The sequence below is a fragment of the Solenopsis invicta genome, chromosome 5 (assembly GCF_016802725.1).
Source record: "Solenopsis invicta isolate M01_SB chromosome 5, UNIL_Sinv_3.0, whole genome shotgun sequence".
Classification (NCBI taxonomy): domain Eukaryota; kingdom Metazoa; phylum Arthropoda; class Insecta; order Hymenoptera; family Formicidae; genus Solenopsis; species Solenopsis invicta.
The window spans coordinates 518467-543352 of NC_052668.1; the positions used below are offsets into that span (position 1 = coordinate 518467).

A 24886-nucleotide genomic window follows, 5' to 3' on the forward strand; every position below is an offset into this window, starting at 1 on the left:
TGACATAAAAAACATATATATAAATTCGTGTGTATACATCAGGATTGGGTAGTAACTAATTAAAGAATTAAAAGTTAATTAATAAAGGTAAAAGTTAATAACGTCTAACTAAACTTAGTTAATTTTTAATGATTTAATTTTTAACTTTAACTAGTTATTTTTGAAACGCATTAACTTTAATTCATTAACTTTATTCCTAGGTTAAAGTTTATCTATGTATAAGAAAAAATTGTAAGATGAGAAAAATACATTCCCACATAAAAAATAAGATTTCTTTGTTATATTTACAAACTTAATTTAGAAATAAAATATTAAGTTTGTTAATTTATATTCTAATAGTTTTGAGTAATTAAACTAATTAAAAAATTACGATTTTTTGTATTTTAATATTATGAATTAGTTTTTCAAAATTAATTTCTAATCTAATTCAAATTAATTTACTCTTAACGTAACTTTTAACTAGTTAGTTTTTTATTCATGTAACTTTTAACGTAACTCAATTAATTTTATAAACCATTAACTTTAAATTAATTTAGTTTAAAAAAATGTATTAACTTATTATTCAACTCTATGTGTATATGTGTATTCCATGCATTAGTCACAGCAAAGCGCTACTGCGCACGCTCGGTCATCTTTCCATGTAAAAGAAAGTTGGTTGGACGCGCCACTGTACAGTCGTTTTCATTATAGTTGCGACACTTTTTTTGGGATGCATTTCTGAACGCGCAACTATAACGAGAGATGAGAACGACTGTAGTTGCGGAGGTTAGCGCGAAATGTCAAACGTTGGTATACAAGGTGTCGCAAATAAAATTTGGGTACCTTGGAGGAAATATAAGATAAGTATACTCGCAAATATTTTTCAAATAGATTTTTTAAAAAAATATTCGCACATTTTCCGTATTTGATCGGTTTTGGTCTAATTGAGCTTTATATATTCGTCATTACAGCAACGATGAGCTGAGATGCTTAGATGTAGTTAAATAAATTATAACTACAACAAATATAAAAAATGAAAATTTTAAATATTTGTTACAGTTATAATTATAATTTATTTAACTACATCTAAGCATCTCAGATCATCGTTGTTGTAACAACGAATTTATAAAGCGAATTTATAAAATATATATATATATTTTTTTTTTCTAACTTAATACATGCGTTGTTTCTAGGTGAATTAATTTGGCGTCAACAATGTGCGAAATTTAATACCAAATGGACGTAATACAGTTATTGTTATGGAAAAGACCAAACTTGAATATATTAGGCTCATGTGTCAAATGAAAATGACTGGAGCAATTTGTAAGCAGTAAGTAAATTTTCCAAAATTAAGTAGAAAGATATTGTTTGTTTTAACTATTTGTTTAATTACGTTTTCACGTTCTACGTTATTTTTATATTTTAAATCTTTCTAATTACAGGTCTATTCTTGGAAGGATTTTATGATATTATGCTTAAACGACCAATTTTCATATTTAATGAACAAGAACTTGAACTATTGATCGGTGGCTTGCTTACTGTAAATATCTTAAAGGAGGATCTTAAAGCAAATATTGAGTATCATAAATACACTGCTACGTCTTTATAGGTACATTTTGATATTTTGTATTAGCTCAAGTTTGAAAGACTTGAATTATACCATCTTTTTTCCACTCACAGATTCAATGGTTCTGGTGTGTAGGTACATTTTGATATTTTGTATTAGCTCAAGTTTGAAAGACTTGAATTATACCATCTTTTTTCCACTCACAGATTCAATGGTTCTGGTGTGTAGGTACATTTTGATATTTTGTATTAGCTCAAGTTTGAAAGACTTGAATTATACCATCTTTTTTCCACTCACAGATTCAATGGTTCTGGTGCATTGCGAGGTTTTAATCAAGCGGATTGTTCGAAGTTCTTACAATTTATCACTGGTACATCTAAAGTGTCGTTACAAAGTTTTGCTGCGTTAGAAGGCATGAACGGCATACAAAAGTTCCAAATTCACAGAGAAGACAAGTTGACAGACAGGCTTTCATTTGCACATATTTGGTTAATATATGAAAAAAGAAATTGTTTTAATACCTTGTCATATGTGTGTATAAGTTAAAATTAAATTAATATAAAATTACAAGACTAAAATTGTATTTTTTAATTGCAGTTTCAATCAACTGGATTTGCCAGTGTACGAGACGTATGATAAACTCTAAACAAATCTATTCAAGGCGACTTACGAATGCACCAAAGAATTTGGATTTGCATAAGCTTACCAAAATTTGCTCCAGTACAATTTCAATTTCAATCGATACAATTTCGCGTTCAATCGATGATATTCTAGAGACCAAACTTATGGTTGGATCTTTACAGCCAGTGATAACATTCCGGACGTGCAATAGCCTATTGCTTGCAAAATTTTTAACGTACTTACAAAAATTGTTATACGCAATGTTATATATAAAACTATCTTGTGAACGTAGCGAATCACAGTGCTCTAATTGCTATAATATGTATTATTACACTTATACGACTTTATAAATACGAAATATATATTTTCATTTTATCATACACATTAACTCTCATGTATCAAGATTTATAGATTAAATAGATATTAATAATCTATTCAGTAATAATACTAACATTAATCCATTGATATGTTATTGAAGTAATTAACGTCTATTTAATTATAAGCTCTATTTTGATAAATTAAAAAAAACTCTGTCAACTTGTTTTCTCTGTGAATTTGGAACTTTTGTATGCCGTTCATGCCTTCTAACGCAGCAAAACTTTGTAACGGCACTTTAGATGTACCAGTGATAAATTGTAAGAACTTCGAACAATCCGCTTGATTAAAACCTTGCAATGCACCAGAACCATTGAATCTGTGAGTGGAAAAAAGATGGTATAATTCAAGTCTTTCAAACTTGAGCTAATACAAAATATCAAAATGTACCTACACATCAGAACCATTGAATCTGTGAGTGAAAAAAAGATGGTATAATTCAAGTCTTTCAAACTTGAGCTAATACAAAATATCAAAATGTACCTACACATCAGAACCATTGAATCTGTGAGTGGAAAAAAGATGGTATAATTCAAGTCTTTCAAACTTGAGCTAATACAAAATATCAAAATGTACCTATAAAGACGTAGCAGTGTATTTATGATACTCAATATTTGCTTTAAGATCCTCCTTTAAGATATTTACAGTAAGCAAGCCACCGATCAATAGTTCAAGTTCTTGTTCATTAAATATGAAAATTGGTCGTTTAAGCATAATATCATAAAATCCTTCCAAGAATAGACCTGTAATTAGAAAGATTTAAAATATAAAAATAACGTAGAACGTGAAAACGTAATTAAACAAATAGTTGAAACAAACAATATCTTTCTACTTAATTTTGGAAAATTTACTTACTGCTTACAAATTGCTCCAGTCATTTTCATTTGACACATGAGCCTAATATATTCAAGTTTGGTCTTTTCCATAACAATAACTGTATTACGTCCATTTGGTATTAAATTTCGCACATTGTTGACGCCAAATTAATTCACCTAGAAACAACGCATGTATTAAGTTAGAAAAAAAAAAATATATATATATATTTTATAAATTCGCTTTATAAATTCGTTGTTACAACAACGATGATCTGAGATGCTTAGATGTAGTTAAATAAATTATAATTATAACTGTAACAAATATTTAAAATTTTCATTTTTTATATTTGTTGTAGTTATAATTTATTTAACTACATCTAAGCATCTCAGCTCATCGTTGCTGTAATGACGAATATATAAAGCTCAATTAGACCAAAACCGATCAAATACGGAAAATGTGCGAATATTTTTTTAAAAAATCTATTTGAAAAATATTTGCGAGTATACTTATCTTATATTTCCTCCAAGGTACCCAAATTTTATTTGCGACACCTTGTATACCAACGTTTGACATTTCGCGCTAACCTCCGCAACTACAGTCGTTCTCATCTCTCGTTATAGTTGCGCGTTCAGAAATGCATCCCAATAAAAGTGTCGCAACTATAATGAAAACGACTGTACAGTACATACTAAAGTCACTAGATTAATAAAGTACCGCAATTCATAAGACTCAATGTATAAGGATTTGGAGCCAAAATGGCGTCGGAAAGTGTAAAGAGTGCACACTTTCATAATGTATGTATCTACACATTAAGTGCAATTATTTATCGTGAGACTCCGTGAGATGCGTTAGATCTGTTGTGTTATTGTTGTACTCTAAAGCCTGATCTACAATATGCTTTTTGCTTCCTACTTCTTGCTTTTTGCCTCTTGCTTTCTTGTCTCTTCGCGCACTGTTTTACCAACAATCGTATTTTTTGTCACGTGTTTCTTGTCTTTTCTTCGTCTAATTTTATCTCGGCCAACAAAGACAAAGAAACATATTGGATAGATTAAATACGACCACGGTATCGTGGCGAATCGAACATGGTCTGATAAAAAATATGTCTGATAAAGAAAATGAAGCTGAGACACAAGTAAACGAAACTTTTGGCGAATTGTTTACCAATTTTATGCAGAAAAATACTTGCCTTTTGTGCATGACAATGTCTCGGCTTCGCGTGACAAAAATACAAAAAGCAAAGAAACAAAAAGCAGAAAGCACAAGACAAAAAGCAAAAAGGACAAGACAAAACGCAAAGAGCACTTTGTAAAAACTGTTACATTCGGATAATAAACTAAAACGAAAAAAATTCTTCAACGACTAGGACAGACAGGTCGAATTGTTCTGTACCTTCTCCTTTTCAATGAACACGTCCCTTTATGTGAATCCTTTATTGCTTCTGATTGCTTCTTTCCTTTCTCTTGAGTTGCTACCAGAGATGAACCTGAGTGCCCGAGAGATGCCACGGCCATAAAACTAACAATAAGTTTTAAGACTGATCTACAATGTGCTCTTTGCGTTTTGTCTTGCCCTTTTTGCTTTTTGTTTTGTGCTTTCTGCTTTTTGTTTCCTTGCTTTGTGTATTTTTGTCACACGAAGCGAGAGACATCATCATGCACAAAAGGCAAGGATTTTCTGCACAAAATTTGCAAACAATTCGCCAAAAGCTTCGTTTACTTGTATCTCAGCTTTATTTTCTTTATCAGACATATTTTTTATCAGACTATGTTCGATTCACCACGATACCGTGGTCGTATTTAATCTAACCAACATGTTTCTTTGTCTTTGTTGTCCGAGATAAAATTTGACGAACTTCAGAAAAGACAAGAAACACGTGACAAAAAACACGATTGTCGGTAAAACAGTGCGCGAAGAGACAAGAAAGCAAGAAATAGGAAGCAAAAAGCATATTGTAGATCAGAAGGCCTATTCTCTAACTTCCTAACGACAATATCACCAGCTAGGGATATCGTTACGTGGACTTATCGACATGGTAACGAAAAATCGTATTCTGTAACTTAGCGTAACGATAAATGTCGATAAAAGTGTCGATAAAGTACCGAATTTTGTCGTTAAGATATCGAGGGGTACCGGACCCCTCGATAAGCAATAGCGACAACATAACTAGACGTAGCGGCCAATAAGAAACGTTCTAAGTGGAGTTGCGAGTACATACCACATAATTGTGTAGTATACAATTTCGGTTGTGATCATTAAGAGGAACAAGTAATAAAATGACATTACAGCAAAATATTGTAAGTAAAACAACGTATTTTAAATATTTATAAAAATAGTCAAATAAATAAGTTTACATTGTTATTTATATGCTTTATATGTAACCTAATCATAACTTAACCTAAATCATATGTTTTTCGTAAAAAATTTCTTTATTTTTTTTTTAAGGTAAAATGGCTGAAGGATATTTAGCAATAAATATACTTTTTCTTCAAGAAAGAGTAAGAAGAATAGAAAGAAGATTAGAGAGAAGAATATTGCGCGATGCTCAAAACCCATTTGAGCTTCCTAATAACGAGTTTATTCTCAATTTACAGTAAATAAAGAATTGGTCATGAATATTGTTAACATTCTGAGACCACACTTACAAAAACAGCGTATAACCGCATTATCTCCAGAGATCCAAGTACTGGTAGCACTTGGCTTCTTTGCTAATGGTAGTTACCAAAGACCAGCTGATAATCAATGTGAATTGGTTGTAAGCCAACCATGTGCCAGTCGCTGCATAAGGAAAGTTGCATTATTAATAAATGTGCATTTGTTGCGTCAATGGGTAAGATTTCCTATGACGGCACAAGAAAAAGCTGCAGCACAAAACAAATTTGCACTAGCTGCTCAACCATTTCCTGGAGCTATTGGAGCTATTGATTGTACATACATAAATATTCTTGCGCCACATATCCATGAAGAAGCATATGTTAATCATCATGGAAATCATTCCTTGACTGTTCAAGTAATAAGTATAATCATAACAAATTTTACATTTTATGTCTTATTAACTAATTTTGAACAACGTAAATTTATAACATATACATGATATTTTTATGTATGTACATTTATTTATTTTATAAAGCATAAAACTTTTGACACATCAGTATACATATAGTAATATGTGTAATTTTATGTAATAAACAGTGTGTATGCCCTGATAATGATAATATAATTATATTTATTATTAGACAATTTCAACATTTTTACAGATAGTTGATCTAGATATGAAAATATTAAATATAAATGGACGTTATCCAGGTGCAAGAAATGATGCATATATATGGAATGCTTCTCCAATTAGAAATGTTATGGAACATTGGTATAACCAAGGGAAAAGAAAGATCTATTTAATTGGTGAGAATTAATTACATCTTGATGACGTCTGTACACTTTCTAATTTTTATTGTTTTATTGTAATTAATTATATACAATTATAAATATTACTTATTTATATTCTCATCAAAAACAATAGTTTTGATGGAAATACATCACTAGCAAAAATTTTCATTTTTAATTAAGTTTCCTTTTAAAAAAATGCAATATTTGGTGAATTTGTAGCATAAAATCAACTTTTAATATATTTTGTGTTAGAACAATTAGTTTCATGACTGTGTATTTACAGGAGATGCTGGATATCCCTTAGAACCATGGCTTATGACACCGTTGCCACATTATCCTCAGTGGAGTCGGCAGTATCAGTATAATCAGAAATTATGTAAAGCACGGAGTATCGTGGAAAGACTATTTGGAATTTTAAAGGGAACATGGAGATGTCTATCCTATCAGCGTGTTTTAATGTACGCTCCAGAAATTAGTGGACAAATTGTGAATGCATGTGCAGTTTTGCATAATATGCGTATACACTATCGGCTACCATTAGAGATAAAAGAAAATATAATCTTTCGATGCACATGTAAATCAAGTAAATGATATAGACGAAGAAGAAGAACAAGACAGAATACTTCGCAGAGGACCTAGAGCAATAGCACAGCGTGTATAGAAGCAAATTATGCGAGACTGGTTTCCTAATTATAATTGTGCATGGGAGAGAAATGAGTAGGATTTTGAATAAAAAAATTAAAATGTATAAGACAAGTGTAAAATAAAAAATCATGTATTTTGAATAAAAAAATCAAAATGTATGACATATGTAAAATAAAACATCATGTATTTCGAATAACAAAATCAAAATGTATAAAACAATTGTAAAAAAAAACTATGTTTTTCAAATAAAAAAATTTAATGTATGAGACAATTGTAAAACAAAAACTATACAGGGTGTCCGTCCATAAATGTCCGAGCAAATATCTCGTAACTGGTTGAAGTTAGAAGAAAGTTTAACAAGGAAAATTTACATGGTTTTTAGTCGGCTACAAAATGCACGTAAAGAAATTTTTTTTACTCGTCACCTTTTTGAGTTATGAAGGTCAATGTAGGTTTTTTAAATGGGTACCTATAATTTTTTTTGCATATTTACATAGTAGAGGTAATTTTCAATCAAAATTATATTAGGAAAAAAATTGCTACGACGCATCGTTTACGAGATAATCGGCATGCAAAGTATTAAAGTAATAATTTTTGGATCGAGTATTGTTGAACAAATTTGGAATATCAAATAGGTTGAGAAAGTAAACATTGTTTTTTCATGAAATATTTATTAACAAATTAATTAAGAAATGGTTCGAAATTGTTACCATCATGATCGATACAGCATTCAACGCGTTTTATAATGTTTCTTATTGTTAACTGCAGCATTTCTGTTGTAATACTTTCAACAGCTCTAGTGATTTTATGTCGTAAATCTTCTTCATTTTCAGGAATAGTTGCATAAACAATATCCTTAATATACCCCCAAAGGAAAAAATCGCAAGGTGTCAAGTCCGGAGATCTCGGTGGCCATCGTACAGGACCATTAGTACCCATCCAACAATTAGGAAATCTATTATTTAAAAAGTTAATTACAGCACGTGTATTGTATGCTGGAGCACCATCTTGTTGAAAAATAATATTTCGAAAAACTGATAATGGAAGATCGCGTAAATAATCTGAGAAAGTTGTTTGCAAGAATTCCAAGTATTTGTCACCATTAAGATGACCATGGAAAAAGAAAAGTCCAATAATTTTTGTTCCGATGATTCCGCATCATACGTTCAACCGAAAATCTGCGTTGGAAACCTTTATCTCTTTTCGCATGTGGATTCACATCGGACCAAGTATGCACGTTATGTCGATTTTCCATATCACAATTGGAAAAACAAGATTCATCAGACCATAATATTTTATTAAGAAAACCAAAATCAGTGCGATAATTAACTCGAAGCCAGTGGCAGAACATTAATCGGCGATCTGCATCTCCTTCATGTAAAGCTTGTACTAAATTATCACGAAACGGTTTGAATTTGAATTTTTTTAGTACAGCGTGTACGTAACTTTTCGATAATTCTAAATTACGTGCTACTGTTCTTATGGATGTACGTCTGTTTTCAATAAAACTTAATAGCACACTTGTCTCTTTTTCTTCATCTGTTTGGATTGTACGTCGTTGTCTTGTTAGCGATCCTGTTTGACGCAATTGATCTTCAATTCGTCGAAATGTACGATTATTTGGTATTCTTCGTTCTGGATATTTTTGTTGATAAAGTAATCGTGCTTCATTTTCATTACGCATACTTAAATACCAGATCTCGAGCATATCACACTTTTCCGTAATTGTAAACATTGTTCTCACGCGCTCGTATGTAGACGATTGACTAACAGACTCATACTACCCTGTAATTCATATTACGTGTTATACAAATACTATATCGAGAGTATCAGAAAGAATGGACTATTATGGGCAACATCAGCCTTTCCATTTGAAAGCGATATAAATAATTTAAAAGGTCGTATTACTGGTCCCAGTGGTGTTCTTGAGCAAATAGCCAATCGTACATTACAATTAAGCAAACTAAAAAATTATATTACGGCCGGTGTTCGAGACAATAAGAATAGTTGGTTATACTGTATAAATTTATTTCAATACAGACGAATAAGTGCACAAAATGTAATAAGATCGGATGAAGGAGCAATAATTGTAAACAGTGCAAAAGCAGAAAAAACTAAAAAATATTGTCGAATAATTTATAGAGATACCGTTTTCCATTCAACATCATATACGCGACCAAAACACACCAATAATACTGTAGTGCAGCTTAAAGACTTCACAGTTGTTCAGATATCACATTTTATATTAATTGATAATGCCTGTTATATGATCGTTAAAACATTCCAAAGCCGTCCGTTCACATCAGATACCGTAACAATGAATCACATTTTAAATGTAGAATCAATAGACATATCCACTGCAACCATTTCAATCAAAGAAATTAAAACAAAATTGATATATATAAATATTCCAAATAAAAATAGTACGGATAATCTATTGTACGTATGCATTCCACCAAATGTAATCGAAGCACAATAAACTATATTTAATATTGTTCTTAATATTACATTTTTAATTAATTTCTAATCGTAAACCCGAGATGCTGTTATGGGTCATTAATGAGAGGTTCAAAACGTTCAATCATCCACAAATACCGGAAGACCGGAGACCGTTGGAGACTTAATATACCTCGGAGAAACCTTTGGCGATTCAGAATTTCCTATTCAATTCGATTCGCCGACTGGGCCGTTTACCGATTGGTTCCCATTGGTCCGAGAATCGGTGAATTCTCCGATAAAAACCTTTTGAGAATCAATCGGACGATACCCCATTGGATCTGATTCGGATCGTAAACACGAATTTCCTATTCAATCCGATTCGCCGACTGGGCCGTTTACCGATTGGTTCCCATTGGTCCGAGAATCGGTGAATTCTCCGATAAAAACCTTTTGAGAATTCGCCGACTGGGCCGTTTACCGATTAGTAGTATATGGTTAGCCATGGGGCGTCAAAACAAATGACGTCACTGGCGCCAGTCTTATCAGTGAAGTGGAGGGGGTAGGGTGACGCGCTAGCAGTAAAAGGGCCAAGTGGAGGGGAGGGTCTGACGAAATTTGGAGCGGGGCGTGGAGGACCTGACGATATCAGGACCGGGGGGAGGGGCGGGGAAGACCTGACGATATCAGGAGCGTTTTTATTGGGAAGTAAAGGGGATGGCTCCGGGAGGAATTAGAGTGTGCTTATTGGTTTCCCCCACGGCTGCCCCAGGAGCGGATTGGTTGAAAAACAGGTATTTTGGGAAAAATTTAGCAGCAAATTGCGGAACGGGTAAAAGAGGCCTGAGAAGTCGAAAGGTCTTATCTGGAAATTACGATAGAAAGGACGGAAGCGCCTTTTACGATATACATATGCTTTCAAAGGTATGGTACGTTTAGAAAAAGATAATTATCAAAAGGAAGCACTTTACGATTTTAGCGTTACTACGTGCAGGAGATAGAGTCTTGGCGTTAGGTAGGTCGAGTGAAAAAATAATTCGGTTTTAAAAGTTACAAAAGAGTATTTATTGAAACATTCAACTTTTTTTCATACATCTACGAGTATATTCTTACATTTTTAAGTTACATGATTGAATGGGGTAGCATACAGATGGTTTCATCACGCATTTTCTTTTATTATAAAGAAAAAATTTGTGAAAACTATTATTATTGTTACATTAATCTTACAAACTATTTATTATTATTCTTACATTAATCATACGAGGATTTATACTTTTTAAAAAATGCATGATTAAATATGATGCTGCAAAAGAGTGCGTTTATATCATGAAATTGTACAAATTATGACCCGTGATTTGACAGAATTATATGGACGATTTCGTCGAAGCGCAGTAAAGTTATTTCTAAAAATATTATATTAAAGTACATATCAAGAAAAGTTAAATCCTTAATTTGAGTACGTACATCGCGTTCGATTTCACTATAGTTTCCTTTTAACGTTAGTTTTATGATATCGCGATCTACGTAACTTTTCGGAAGTTTCAATTCTATTTCTTTGATTAAATAGTGAGCGCACTCGTTGACGATATTGCTTAAAGTTTTTAAATGTTCTAAATAAGCATCCACGCACTTCATTACGTTCTCCAGGCCCAGGAAGGTAGTTTTCTGCATCACGATTGCTACGGCATAGAGTTTCCGTTTCTTCATCGGTGGTGCTGAATCTTCGCCCTCCTCGTTGGTATTTTCCGCAGAATCTGACTTTTCTTTCTCCTTGTACGTCAACAATAGCGACTTTGACCCGTAGGATGAGGTAAAGATGACTGAGATATTTTTTATTACTACAGGTTCCGGTTTGAATTTGTTATTCGCGTTCAAGTAGTCGCTCATAACTCCCATGTTTTCTTGAAATTGCAGCCACGATTCCGCATCAAAATATACTCCGTCAGCGTTGCTCCCGCTTAATTTCACTACAGGCTCAAAGATTCCCTTTTTAGTAGTTTGCAGTCCCACGAGTATCCTTTTCGTATGTGAATTGTTGAGTCCATACGTTGTTGTCAGTAACATGGGAAAGCGTTCGCTTCTCCTCTCGTCGTTATGCATCTCGCTGATATCGGGAATCCCTGTTCGCTTTGCAGAGTTATTACTAGCTTGCTGGTTAGCCATCTTCTTCTTTTTACTTTGTTCTATCGAACGGCGAAACTGATGAAAAGTAACAGGACTAACAGTAATAAAAACACAAGGTTACTCTCTAACGAAGTTAACACTTCGAACGAGGAGACTTGAATGATTTTCAGTACGGGGTATCGTTGACCACGTCGACTCTGTTTGCGACGTTGCAACAATATAGACACGAGTCTGCGCGCGCAGCTAAAAAATTAAAAACATTTTTAAATTTTTCTAAATTTTCTAACAGAAATAATCTTACAGCGATATGATTTAAAATATCACGAGGATATGTCTAATACGACAAAGACGTGAGCGTGCGCACTTACGATAAGTTGTTCGGACATGTGATAACTTGCACTTACTGACTTTTTCCAGATAAATGACTTCCTTCACTTCCGTTATCAAAAATATCATCCTTTGCGGTGAGCGTGATTTTTTCTAGATAGGGAGTCAAAGATTAAACTTTTATCGAGCCTTTCGTTTTATCGACAGGAAAGAATGTCAAAAATATGCTTTTGTTAGAAGAATTTTTAAGGTTTGGCTTTTAGCCTGATTTTTTTCAAATGTCAACTTTTGACAAGAGTATGATTTTTTTCTAATCAAAGAATAGGAAACATTATCTACTATAAGATGAATCTACGAAACGAGGGTTTTGTCTAGCAATAAAACAGAACAGTAGATAGGACTAACTAGAAAAATCAGAATTCGAAAGAAGGCTGAGTTGTCGAGATAAATTCATTTTCTTTTTCCTCGCTTTTGAAATATTTGGAAGATGCAGCGTATAAATGTTAAGTTTCACGAAAGCTAAGCGTTAGTTCGGCTTTCGTACTCTCCAGTTATAAGTCGAGAGTTTTTCGTTGTACTACGACAAACGTTGTAAGTGCAATTTTTATTGCGAGTGAAAAAGTGAAAATAGTGAAAATGTTGCGCGACGATATTGTTAAATTTTTTATCGTGGCGTGTAATTTTAATAATAAAATAGTGAAGGGTCACTATTTTAAGAAGATAGCGCGTGACAATGACGCGTCGAACTACGCATTGTTCGACAAGTTCGCTAAGGAGTGCTCCAGCACATTGCTATGTGTTATGCACAGGCTGGGGCACTGTAATGGCAACGTGACGTTGGAAAATATAATTCGACGTCACGTTGAAACGCGACAACAGAATAAAGCGTTTTTTGAAAATGATGCGGGGGGTCATATAGCTGACTTCTTGCGTCAAAGAGAAGGTAAGTAAATTTGATGTAAATTTAAAATTGACCGTATTAATGTAAGTGTTTTTAGATATTATTTAATTATATTTATTTTTACAGTTGTAAGACACGTAGCCAGGGTTGAGCCGCTACCGCCTCGTCGTGCGGCGCCTCTTGAGCGAAACTACGGGGCGAGACGACGACGCGCAGAAGAGGAGCTTCAAGGTGCCGTAGCAGCCCGTAAGTAACTCTACGTACAGTAAGCATGAGACACGCATCGTCTCGTGGAGAAAATTAAATATTCTCAGTTTTATCAAATATTAAATATAGAAAATTTTCTAGGAAGACCACGAATTGAAATCGCGGACTTAGTTGCGGAGCCACCATCACCTCGATACACCCCCGTCGGTGAATCATCAGGTAAATTTAAAAATATCGTGTTATAAAGTTATTGTAATAATAATAATAATAATAACAATTGTTATTATATATTTAGATGACGACGAGGATACTCGAGATAATTTTGACAGAGTTCCATCCTCAGCCGATGAGGCTATATTTACTCCAGGTAAGTTTTAAAAAATAGACTTGGAGAAACTAACATATAGTTATTTAGCATAATTAATAACAAAAAATATTATTTTTAGTGCAAGCAAACGAGACGGAGGATGAAGAAGAAAGAACCTGCGTGAAGTTAGCCCCCCGAAATTGAAAAAAAAATAACTTTTTTTAGCTCATTCGATTGCACATCGTTTGCACATTTATGCACACCTCGATTTTTCGTTTGCACACTTTTAGTTTAAAAGTTATTAATAAAACAAATTTGGGGGGGCTAACTTCACAATAGCCCCCCAACTGCGAGCAAATTAGATTTCAATAGGCTTAATGGATAGATTTTCGTTTGCACATTTCGAATCAAGTTGATTTTTCGTTTGCACACTTTTAGTTCAAAAGTTATAAACAATTAAAGTTTTAAGAATAAAAATAACTTTTTTTAGCTCATTCGATTGCACATCGTTTGCACATTTATGCACACCTCGATTTTTCGTTTGCACACTTTTAGTTTAAAAGTTATTAATAAAACAAATTTGGGGGGGCTAACTTCACAATAGCCCCCCAACTGCGAGCAAATTAGATTTCAATAGGCTTAATGGATAGATTTTCGTTTGCACATTTTGAATCAAGTTGATTTTTTGTTTGCACACTTTTAGTTCAAAAGTTATAAACAATTAAAGTTTTAAAAAAGTTGATTTTGATAGATAAGCTCGAAACGCAGATAATGCGGTTACAATAGCATTACCCAGTAGACTTATTTGCACTTTCTTAAATCGGTTAATTTTTTATGCTTAATTAAAGTTATTAACAATTTAAATTTTGAGAAGAGTCGCCTTCGTAAGTTTGCACACCTTTAGTTAAAATGATTAATAAATATATTTTTGCGGAGTGAGGGGAGACTTTATCAACGTTATATAAGTAATAAGGTAATATAATTAAGCTTTTTTTATGCAAGTTTTTTGCTTTCACGAAATAATTTTAAGTAGGTTTAACAATTTTGGAAAATAAATTAATTAAAAAAAAAATAAAAGATTTTTGTAGGAAGTTTATTTTATATTAATCTTTTAACTTTTACAAAATTTGTTTACAATCAATACAATCAATACAGATTTTTAGTTTTACATCTTTAAAAATTTTTAGTTAATTTTATATAAGCTATGACGCTTGGTTTGATTAATGTTTTTGATGATTGCAATTTGACACATTTATTTTTAAGACTATCATACTCTTCCCCAGGGCCGGCGCAAGAAAATTTGACGCCCTAGGCGAATGAATAATATGCGCCCCCCCCCCCAATATGCACTCAGTGCACGCAAATACACATTTTAAATATAATCAAGGAATAATTAAATATACTTGGCATAAAAACTAGCCGTACTTCTTCTCTGCGTTTTACAGGGTTGAAACTGTCACCAAATACTTGTGTACTTGGACGCCCGCATTAGAATTCTTTTTTTAATTGTTTTTTTTATTTTTAATTTTTTAAAATAATTTTTTATATAATTTTTATAATTTTTTTAATGATTTTTAAAATGATTTTGTTAAATAACTTTATATTTCTTATAATTTTTTAAATTGTTTATTATTATTTATAAATTGCACCAATTTCAAGGGAACATAGTCCTGTAAAAATTCCTGATTTGGCTACATTTAATCGTATTATTCACTGCAGAAAACTGTATACGTCCAGATTTCAAATTAGTTTTCTGCAATAGACAAATATAGCCAAATGTAGTCAAATCTAAAATTTAGTACTGCAATGAGAGGTTTCATCCATATAAGTTTTAAAGGAATCGATACAACTTACATTTTCATTTTTCTTGCTTTTATCTTAGAGAAAGTAGAAGTTAGTTCTTTTAAATCAATAGTTTGAGCGATATCTTGTTCTATTGATAAAGTTGACAACGCAACAAGTCTGTCTTGAGTCATTGTAGATCGTATATATGTTTTTATCAGTTTCAATTTAGAAAAACTGCGCTCACCACTGGCTACAGAAACAGGAAGGGTTAATAAAATACGAAGAGCAATGACTAAATTTGGCATGCTGTCTAAAAGGTTGCAATTACATATATAATTAATTACATCCTGTGGGTTCGCGTTTTTCGGCACTCTTCTTGCAATAGCTTGCAATTCACTGCACAACTCAAAAGCATCAATATCCTTTGAATCTTCATACGTTAGACATTTTTCTAAATTCGAGCAATTTTTTAAAATATTATTGTGTGATTCATTCTCTAATTTTTGCAAATCATAAAGAAAACCAAATGTAGAATTAATTTGTTGCAATTGGGAAAACCTTTCATCAACAGAATTGATCGCAGTATCAAGAATAGCAAAATAAAAATTTACTTTAAATTTTTGCGTTGCATTTAGAACAGGCTCATCTTTTGCTTCGTATGAAAATTGATTTTTTTTTCTTCCCAATCGAGCTGGTTTGGACACCGATTCAAATACTGGAGGAATATCGAGCTCTTCGGCAAGTTCCCTTGCTTCTATTAACATTTTTTCAAAACCTAAATCACTTCTGCAGTTCTCAAGAAATGTTTTTGTTACATGCAGCTGCTTTGTAGCAGCATGCAAATCAAAATCCTTAGATTGGAGTAGTTTACTGGTTATGTTAATTTCGAAAAGAATGTTATGCCACACAATCAAGGATACAATAAAGTTGTAATCTGAAATTTTCTTAGCAAGTCCTTGAGCCTCTACTCGTGATAAGTTACCAGATGGTCCTGTCAAAGTAGTATCTTCGTAAATATCCATGAGAGCATCATGTACATTACACAACTGATATCGAAGTGGTTTCAATGCATCTATTCGACTTTCCCATCTTGTATCGCTCAGTGGTTTTAGTGTTAAATTTGGTACGTTACGTAATAGAACTGCCCAACGTTGTGTCGAAGAAGAGAAATATACGTATATACTTTGTACCAAATTAAAAAAAGACGTGGCATTTAAACAACACTTAGCAGCATCATTTACAACAAGATTTAGAGAGTGAGAATTGCAGGGTACAAAAAAAGCTCTGGGATTAATATCTAAAATTTTCCGCTGTACACCCTTATTTTTGCCCTTCATATTACTGCCGTTATCATACCCTTGTCCACGTAGGTTTGCTATTGACAATCCCATTTCTTTCAATTTTTCAAGAATTTGTTCAGTTATACTGATGCCAGTTGTCTCAGTAAGAGGTAGAAATCCCAAAAAATGTTCTTTAATTTCACATTTATTGGCGTTTATTATATCTACAAATCGAATAATAATCGTCATTTGTTCAACATGGCTCACATCGGGAGTGCAATCTAGAATTAAGGCAAAGTATTTAGCAGCCTTGGCAGAAGCAAGAATTTTTTCTTGTACAGCAGCAGATAAAAGACTAATGAGTTCATTTTGTATTTCTTTTCCTAGGTAATGTACATGTATCTCTTTATTAGTAATTTTCCTGAGGTGTTCATGCATAACAGGATCAAACAAAGCCAGGTATTCTACAAATTTAAGAAAATTACCATTACCAGCAGTAAATAATCGTTCATTTTTTCCGCGAATTGCTAAATTTTGTGCTCCAAGAACCCGTATTAAAGCAATTAGTCTTTCTAAAATTTGTTGCCAGTATTTTTCCTCTTGTCTAATAATATGTAAATTGCTTTCGTCAATAGATTTATTTTTTTTCAACCTAAGTTCCAATTCTTTCCACGCTTGGAAGCTTGTCAAATGATCGCTGCTTTTTTCATGATTGGCTAATATCATAGATATATTTTTCCAATCATTTGAACCTTTATTACTTAAAGCCAATCCTCTATTCGTTGAAAATAGCTTGCAAGGAAAGCAGAATACTGAATCTTTTGACACCGAATACTGAAGCCATTGACGATGAATATATTCACCATTAATGAGGCGCCTTTTGTAGTGAATTGTCGAAAATTTTCTTTTATCATTATTCTTGGGAAAATTAAAGTCTACCACTTGAACAGGACCATGATTAACAAGATTTTGTCGCAGATTATCGTCACAATTTTCCCAAACTCCAGGATCACTATAGTTCAAAACTTCTAAATTTGGTGTTTGATGAGCTTTTTGTTTTTCATTGTCATCAAACTTATTCGCACTTTGTGAATCAACAGTAAAAGCTTCTGCCTGTTTATTTTCTGTCTGAATTTGTTCTAAATCCTGTTCCTTCTCTTCCGAATAATCTTGTGGCCTGCTTTGTTTTTCTAAATGAAGATATTTTAAAAATGAGCCCTCTAACTTTGATAAAGATTTTTCCTTCTCGGCTTTTCGTTTCCGAAATTCCGCTCCAGACATTTTTTTTCTATCAGCCATGTTTTCCTGAAGAATCAACTAAATATGACCAGTATCTTTATTATTGTTGTGCGTAAAACGTAAATTTTCAAATTTTAGAGTAAAATAAATGAAGAAATATAATTTTTTGACATAAAAGAAGAAATGTTTAATATATCCATACAAAGGTTTTTATTTATTGCGAGAACAGATCAAATGTGGCAGCCCAATTCGCCGCCTGCCACAATACGGTACCACCAATGGTATAATACACACGTTTGCGTTAGTCACAATGCAGTATATATATGTACTCTAAATAAGACGGCAGTAAACGTTGAAATCACTTATTATCAGCTGAAGACTCAGTGAGCTGCTGAGACGATAAGTGATTTCATCGTTCGCGGCCGCCTTATTTATAATAAATATGACTACATTTTCGATACGAGTTGAGCGTTCGACCACGCGGCCACCTATCGGTGGCGTTCGAACTGCGTGCCGTACGCTTGAGACTCGGCAACCAGCGCACGCGTGTATCGGCGTATTATAATCATAGACATAGGATTATGTCTATGATTAAAATAGGCGGTGAATCGGACTGCTACGCCGAATATAAATTTTCTCAAAGTTCCGTGGCGATAACGATTAGCTAAATAAGGAAAAAAACTGTGGAACCTCTTCCGTTTATAGGTAACCTTAGAACCGTTCCAAAACATGCTTTGCATGTTTCGTCTCGCTTGCTCGTGAGAAGCGTCGGCGTATACCCAACAAATATCGAATATAACATAGATGTAAAGCTGTATAACAGATATAATAGATGTATATGTTATGACATTACAAGAGCGCCTTTGAGCTCTTAAAACTTCTAAAAATCGTATGTGGTGACGCGTTCGAACCGGAGCGATCACAAGTGCCGCCCCCCAAATTTTGCCGCCCCCCAAATTTTGCCGCCCTAGGCGATCGCCTAGTTTGCCTATATGGTTGCGCCGCCCCTGCTCTTCCCAAATTCCTGTAATCCTATAACAATAAGCGATGTAATGTCCTATATCTTGTTTTGCATAACCTTCGTAAGAAATGACTCCTATTAGTCTATATTCTTCAGCTTTGATTTTAAGGCATGTAGGTATTTCAGATAATGCTACATTTTTTGGTGAATCTGAAAATCCGGTCTTACTCAAAATCGCATTATGATATGCATGTTCCACATCAATGAAAAAATGTGCATGCGGAATTCTTTCACAAAAAATTTCAATTCTGCAATTTTTACATGTAATTTTTTTATCTAAAAAGATATCTATAGATTTTTGTAATCCCGTATAGAGACCTTGTTGAAGAATTGGCTTGGAAGTAATTTCTGTTACTGGAATATCTTTTGTTTCTTCGTAACGACACTGTGGACAAATGCTTCTTTCTTCGAGGCTTGGTGCTTGGGCTAATAATTTTGTAATAAAATTAGAGACATTGCAAGCGCAATTAACAACATTTTTATCTTTATCAAAAAGTGTTAATAAATAGGAAGCTCTTTCAAAATAAAATCTACTATTAATACCATTAGTAACATAATTTACTACTATTTTAAAGAACATTAACTCTTTATAATTTTCATCTATTATCTTCTTATAGATAGCAGAATCCGCATATGCCGTTGCTAATAATTCTGTTATTGCGTCAAAAGGACACGTAGAGAGCACTTGTATTTTTGTCGTGCCAATTTTAATTGGTGGCAGTAATGAACCGTTGCGTATACAAGCGTCCTTTTTCCTACGTAAAGGGCGATTGTGAATGAAAGTCACGTCAGGACAGGCTGTTAAATATTTTCCTCTTTTCTTTTTAGTACCATGTACCATATTCTCTTCTTTCTTGATTGGATTCATACCGCGCCAATTTTCTTCTACATCCGAATGTTCAAATGACTCGAGAATTTCAGTAGACGTATCTTCTAGAATGGAAGTAACTTGTCTAGAGTGATCTATTTCTATAAGATTATTGTTCTTCTCTTTCGGTACAATGCGATTATCGAGTGCTGCTCGTTCAATTTTACAAATACTATCGATCGAACGTATATGTTTAATAACGAATTTATCTGTTCGTATAGGCTTTCCTTCATCACCAAATGTAATATTTTTTATATCGTTAAAGTAAGCTTCTGATTTAGACGATGAAGCTACGCAATACTTAGATTTATTTATTTGTATCATGACATTGGTCCATAGAACATAATATCTTGATAATCTTATAAATGGTGTTACAAATTCGGGACAATAATAAGAATTGGGTCGCAGGCCTGAACGTGCTTTTTCAGCAAAGTTGTTCGCACTAGCATGTAATTCCACAAAATGCGGTAAATTTATATCTTCTACTGCAGCATCTACCTCATCCAATGAGTGATGTTTATCATCATCTTCATTATTTATTTCGTCAACTTGAAAATTGCTTATCATATGTAAAAGGATCTCTTGCCTATTTGCGCACTCAGTGTCTTTATCATCGGATTCACTAAGAGCTACAATTAATAAGGAATGCAATACATGTTCAAATTGACTTTTTGTTTCAATAGTGGTTAGAAAGCCAATACAACGCATATAAAAGTCTTTTATACGTGGAGCTTTTCCATGGAAACATTGCCATTTAGCTATCATTTTTATCACGTGTGCAATATCCAAGCGTATGACACATACCGGCATGAAAAATTTAGCATCTCTTTCGTTGTCTAGGCACTTCAAACACGATTTGATATAAAATGATAAGTTCCAATTATTAAATGCACGTGCAACAGCATTTAATAAGGCAAACGAAAAATCAGTTATTACTTCGCGCGGTGCTGTTCCTCCAGAACGCAACCATTCATTCATCCAATATTGTATCATATTTGCGTCGTGCTTTTCAGATAGCATTTGAAATAGTGGTATAATGCCACTTACGCCAGATGTAACAGCTTGGTATAAGAAGATTGCATGTGAAGTTTTATTGTTTCGAATTATTTTCTTTACGATGGAACCAGTAGCATCAATTGAAATTATATTATTTAATTTTATAACGTCTTTGTAAATATCTAACTGCAACGGTGTCCAATACATACAAAAAAATTTATTTAGTCCAATCTCTCGTATTGTTCCAGCATATAACACGTTATATTTTAAATCATTTATAGATTTAATAGGATCTTTTACATTACGTACACCTAACTCTTTATCCTTACCTTCTTGGCGTGCTTTTCTTAAAACATCAGTATTATATAAGTGACCCGATTCGGCATCACCATAATCCATTTCTTTCGTAGCTTCACGACGCCAGACAATTGCTTTTTTATGTAGAAGTTCTTTTTGTATTGCACTTCTTTCAATTCCCTTTAAATGTCTTTTCTTCTGATGGGGTACACCTCTTGTATCAAGTGTTTTTACAAATAATTTAATCCCATTACCTTCTTTAGGTTTTCGAACAGAATGAGCGTTAAAAGATGCATGGCATTCTTTGCATTTTCCAAAAATTCGAATATAAAAACTATGTTCTAATGTATATACTTTGGCTCTCTTGAAAACATAAGCACACGGGATTTTAGTTTTGTTCCAGCATAGTTTAGATATTACATCAGTCCATCCTCTTTGTAACACAGAATATTGTCGTGTACTATTATACCTATTATATTCTTTATATGTTACTGATTTTGGACGTATACGTTGCCACGTTTCAGCATCAATTATTATATTATATAAAATAGATGAACATTCATAATCCGTTTTAACAGGTACTTGTTCTTTATCGTTATCAAAGCTTCTTACACTTTCATTGCTTTCCGTTGTATTTGCACTAATATTAGAAGAAGTAAGCGAATTTTCTACTTGTGCGATAGTAATGCCTTTATATTCCAATACACGAGAGCGAACATTATTCCTATTTTGATTCAGGTATAAGTAGAGATTCATAACCTGAATCCTGTCTTTTAGACGTCGGCAAATTTCTATCCATATTGGGTCAGATCGTGATTTCAGGACATCAGTTGAATTAATAAAACAATCGCTATCTTTTACAGCTTCGAATATTTCGTCTGCGGTGATACAAGCCTTACGAGGCATGTTTCTCCTTTTTCTGAATTATGTATAACAAAGAAAAGCTGAAAAAAAGCAATTAATTCAATATATGTTTCTATCTTTTGTTTTACATGATATAATATACAGTACAAAAAGTTAAAGATTTTCTCTTATTTATAAAAATACGGAGAAAACGATTTTGCTGAAGTATCTAAAAATTTAGCTGGATACAGTTTTGAAAATAATTTTGTTAGACCACCAACATTAGTATTTAGGATGCTCAAACTAATGGCTAGAATGTCAAAATTTTTTAACGTTCTGTGTGATCATTTTGATGGCCTGTTGCGTTCAGAGGTATAAAAACTTAATTTACATCCACTGTGATTCGACTGGTATTAAAGTTTATTTGTATGAAACAAGTACAGTAATATATATCGCGATGAACCGGTATAATTATATCGCGTTTTACACTTTCGCTAATCACGCTCTCACACCTGAAGGCTGAGCCTCGACACCGCTTAAGAGTAGCTGCTTTGGGTCCGAGGATAACGCCTGGGAATAGCTACCCTGAGTCTCGACTCCTAGTGATCGGGGGCGTGAGAGATTGTACGACTTGGACACTATCGGCGCGTAATAGTTGCGATCTATACACATTTCTGCGCAGCAAAAGAGCTCTTCGGGGTTTTCGCCTGTCCTATATACTATTCGAGATTCTCGCGGACTCGTCCCAATTCGCGGAGATTATTCGAGCTCCTGCCTCCGATTGGACGTTTCAATTCTTCTCCACGACCGCGACGAATACGCGTAAAGCGGCTAAGTCAAACGGTCTCAGATCGCGGTCGCCGTTATCGACTCAATCAAATCGGTTCCAGATGTCGTGATTTCGAAACCGCGGTTGACAACTTAATAGTCCGTCTGAATAGGCGTAATTATGCTATTATGCGTCTTGAAGCCACGACGCCGCTGACGCCGCGGCGCCGAGGCTACATGTCATCTAAAGGCTACCGCATTTCTTTTTGTCGCCGAAGAGTCCGGAGATTTCACAAATTCTCTCGAACGCTCATTCTTATATATATATATATATATATGTGTGTGTGCGTGCGTGCGTGCGTGCGTGCGTGCGTGCGTGCGTGTGTGTGTGCGTGTGTGCGTGCGCGTGTGCGTGTGTGTGCGCGCGCGCGTGTGTGTGTGTGTGCGTGCATGCGTGCGTGCGTGCGTGCGTGCGTGTGTGTGTGCGTGTGTGTGTGTGTGTGTGTGTGTGTGTGTGTGTGTGTGTGTGTGTGTGTGTGCGTGCGTGCGTGCGTGTGTGTGCGTGCGTGTGTGTGTACGAAACATGGCCTAACAAAATTATTTAAGTCGAAAAATACTTAATTATTTTTAATAGGTATTATATTCCAATTCCAAGATAAAGAATAATGTAAACAAGTGTTCGACGCAACGGTTACAGCGGTCTCTGCACTAGTGATCCGAGGCAAAGAATTTCATAAATTCTCTGCTGAACGTAAATTCATAAGTCTAAAGTGTTCGATCTCTCGAACCTTTGGCGTTGCTGGGCAGACATTCGTTAAACCGGAGAAACTATTCCAGATGTTGCTATTGTTGCACATGTATTATACAATGCTAACTCTTTCAATTTTTTTGTTAACCCTTGTCTTTATTTTTCAAGAATCCATAAGTCGTTACTTTGATTGTTTCCAATAAACAATACCATTGTAGTTGCTACTTCCAAGCGCATATGTTGCACAAGTTTATTTCTCATACGTAAATACATGAATGTATCAGTAAATTTGGAATCTATGCAGTTTCACACTTAAAAAATGAAAATGGAAATGTACGTAGCACTTGATTACTGCAATATAATGGTTCTTTTCACTAAAGACGCAAGGTCGAAACAAATCAAAAAATTAATTATTAATAACTTTTTAAATAAATGTGTGCAAATGAAAAATTCGACTTGTTTGGTAATGTGCAAACGAAAATCTATCGATTAATGCCATTTTGAATTCAGTCTCGATGTTTTGAGCTTATCTACCAATGTTGACCGTTCTCGAAAATTTAATTGTTGATAACTTTTGAAATAAAGGTGTGCAAACAAAAAATCGACTTGATTCGTAATGTGCAAACGAAAATCTATGGACTAGTACTATTTTAAACCCAATATCACGTTTTAAACTCATGTACCGCAGATTTCTATTCTCGAAACTTTAATTGTTTATAACTTTTGAAGTAAAAATGTGCAAACGAAAAATCAACTTGATTCGAAATGTGCAAACGAAAATCTATCCATTAAGTCTATTGAAATCTAATTTACTCGCAGTTGGGGGGCTATTGTGAAGTTAGCCCCCCCAAATTTGTTTTATTAATAACTTTTAAACTAAAAGTGTGCAAACGAAAAATCGAGGTGTGCATAAATGTGCAAACGATGTGCAATCGAATGAGCTAAAAAAAGTTATTTTTTTTCAATTTCGGGGGGCTAACTTCACGCAGGTCAAAACAGTACAGCATTAATGCGGAATGGTATATTCATAATAATATCCGGAATTTTTGGTATCCATACTGTGCGAAACAATTATATACGATATATCATTATTGGAAAGATTCTTAATTGTATTGATACGGAAACAATTTGTAAAACAAATAATCCAACACTTTCATCAAATCGTCTTTTTCATATTACTCGTTTGACTGATTCTGTCACCGCTGTCTTTCCTGACATGTTATGTACCAAATGTGTAATGATTCCATACAATAATGTCGATAAATATTGCATTGTTCGCCTCGTAAATAATATTGAACGTGATTAATATGTTAATATTGTATAACATTTATTTAGTAAATAAATTGATG

General features: G+C 33.6%; 3 protein-coding genes and 1 pseudogene across 9 annotated transcripts; 3 read left to right on the forward strand and 1 right to left on the reverse strand.

The window, feature by feature from the left end:
- Positions 1 to 1166: 1166 nt before the first annotated feature.
- LOC113002779 (E3 ubiquitin-protein ligase HUWE1-like) lies at positions 1167 to 2598 on the forward strand. Of its 7 annotated transcripts, none has more exons than XR_005574893.1 (4): positions 1167 to 1309; positions 1422 to 1588; positions 1660 to 1677; positions 1753 to 2019. XR_005574893.1 is itself a non-coding variant. In XM_039449752.1 (4 exons), exons 1-4 carry the CDS (start codon positions 1239 to 1241, stop codon positions 2190 to 2192), a joined length of 327 nt encoding a protein of 108 aa, XP_039305686.1. In that variant the 5' UTR covers positions 1167 to 1238; the 3' UTR covers positions 2193 to 2598. The 7 variants fall into 7 exon arrangements, 2 of the variants coding, with proteins under 2 accessions (XP_039305686.1, XP_039305687.1); XR_005574895.1 differs by having other exon boundaries at positions 1846 to 1969; XM_039449752.1 differs by lacking the exon at positions 1422 to 1588 and adding an exon at positions 2144 to 2598 and having other exon boundaries at positions 1846 to 2034.
- Positions 2599 to 2659: 61 nt separating this feature from the next.
- On the reverse strand, positions 2660 to 3539 carry LOC120357964 (E3 ubiquitin-protein ligase HUWE1-like). Its single transcript, XM_039450110.1, has 2 exons — positions 3398 to 3539; positions 2660 to 2861 (listed from the first exon to the last, which is right to left on the reverse strand). The coding sequence occupies exons 1-2, from the start codon at positions 3466 to 3468 to the stop codon at positions 2660 to 2662; spliced, it is 273 nt and encodes a 90-aa protein (XP_039306044.1). The 5' UTR covers positions 3469 to 3539.
- Positions 3540 to 5808: 2269 nt separating this feature from the next.
- Positions 5809 to 7511, forward strand: LOC105204976 (annotated as a pseudogene).
- Positions 7512 to 12852: 5341 nt separating this feature from the next.
- On the forward strand, positions 12853 to 13896 carry LOC120357965. Its single transcript, XM_039450111.1, has 5 exons — positions 12853 to 13220; positions 13305 to 13424; positions 13527 to 13604; positions 13681 to 13752; positions 13832 to 13896. The coding sequence occupies exons 1-5, from the start codon at positions 12914 to 12916 to the stop codon at positions 13894 to 13896; spliced, it is 642 nt and encodes a 213-aa protein (XP_039306045.1). The 5' UTR covers positions 12853 to 12913.
- Positions 13897 to 24886: the final 10990 nt, after the last annotated feature.

What these genes read in the sequence shown, in the direction of transcription:
- LOC120357964 (XM_039450110.1), bottom strand. Translation starts at nt 3,468, where the DNA reads ATGGAAAAGACCAAACTTGAATATATTAGGCTCATGTGTCAAATGAAA. An exon ending in ACTGGAGCAATTTGTAAGCA is followed by an intron (nt 2,862 to 3,397) that starts GTAAGTAAATTT and finishes TTCCACTCACAG; the next exon opens with ATTCAATGGTTCTGGTGCAT.
- LOC113002779 (XM_039449752.1), top strand. Translation starts at nt 1,239, where the DNA reads ATGGAAAAGACCAAACTTGAATATATTAGGCTCATGTGTCAAATGAAA. An exon ending in CTTTCATTTGCACATATTTG is followed by an intron (nt 2,035 to 2,143) that starts GTTAATATATGA and finishes TTTTAATTGCAG; the next exon opens with TTTCAATCAACTGGATTTGC.
- LOC120357965 (XM_039450111.1), top strand. Translation starts at nt 12,914, where the DNA reads ATGTTGCGCGACGATATTGTTAAATTTTTTATCGTGGCGTGTAATTTT. An exon ending in CTTCTTGCGTCAAAGAGAAG is followed by an intron (nt 13,221 to 13,304) that starts GTAAGTAAATTT and finishes TTATTTTTACAG; the next exon opens with TTGTAAGACACGTAGCCAGG. An exon ending in TCAAGGTGCCGTAGCAGCCC is followed by an intron (nt 13,425 to 13,526) that starts GTAAGTAACTCT and finishes AAAATTTTCTAG; the next exon opens with GAAGACCACGAATTGAAATC.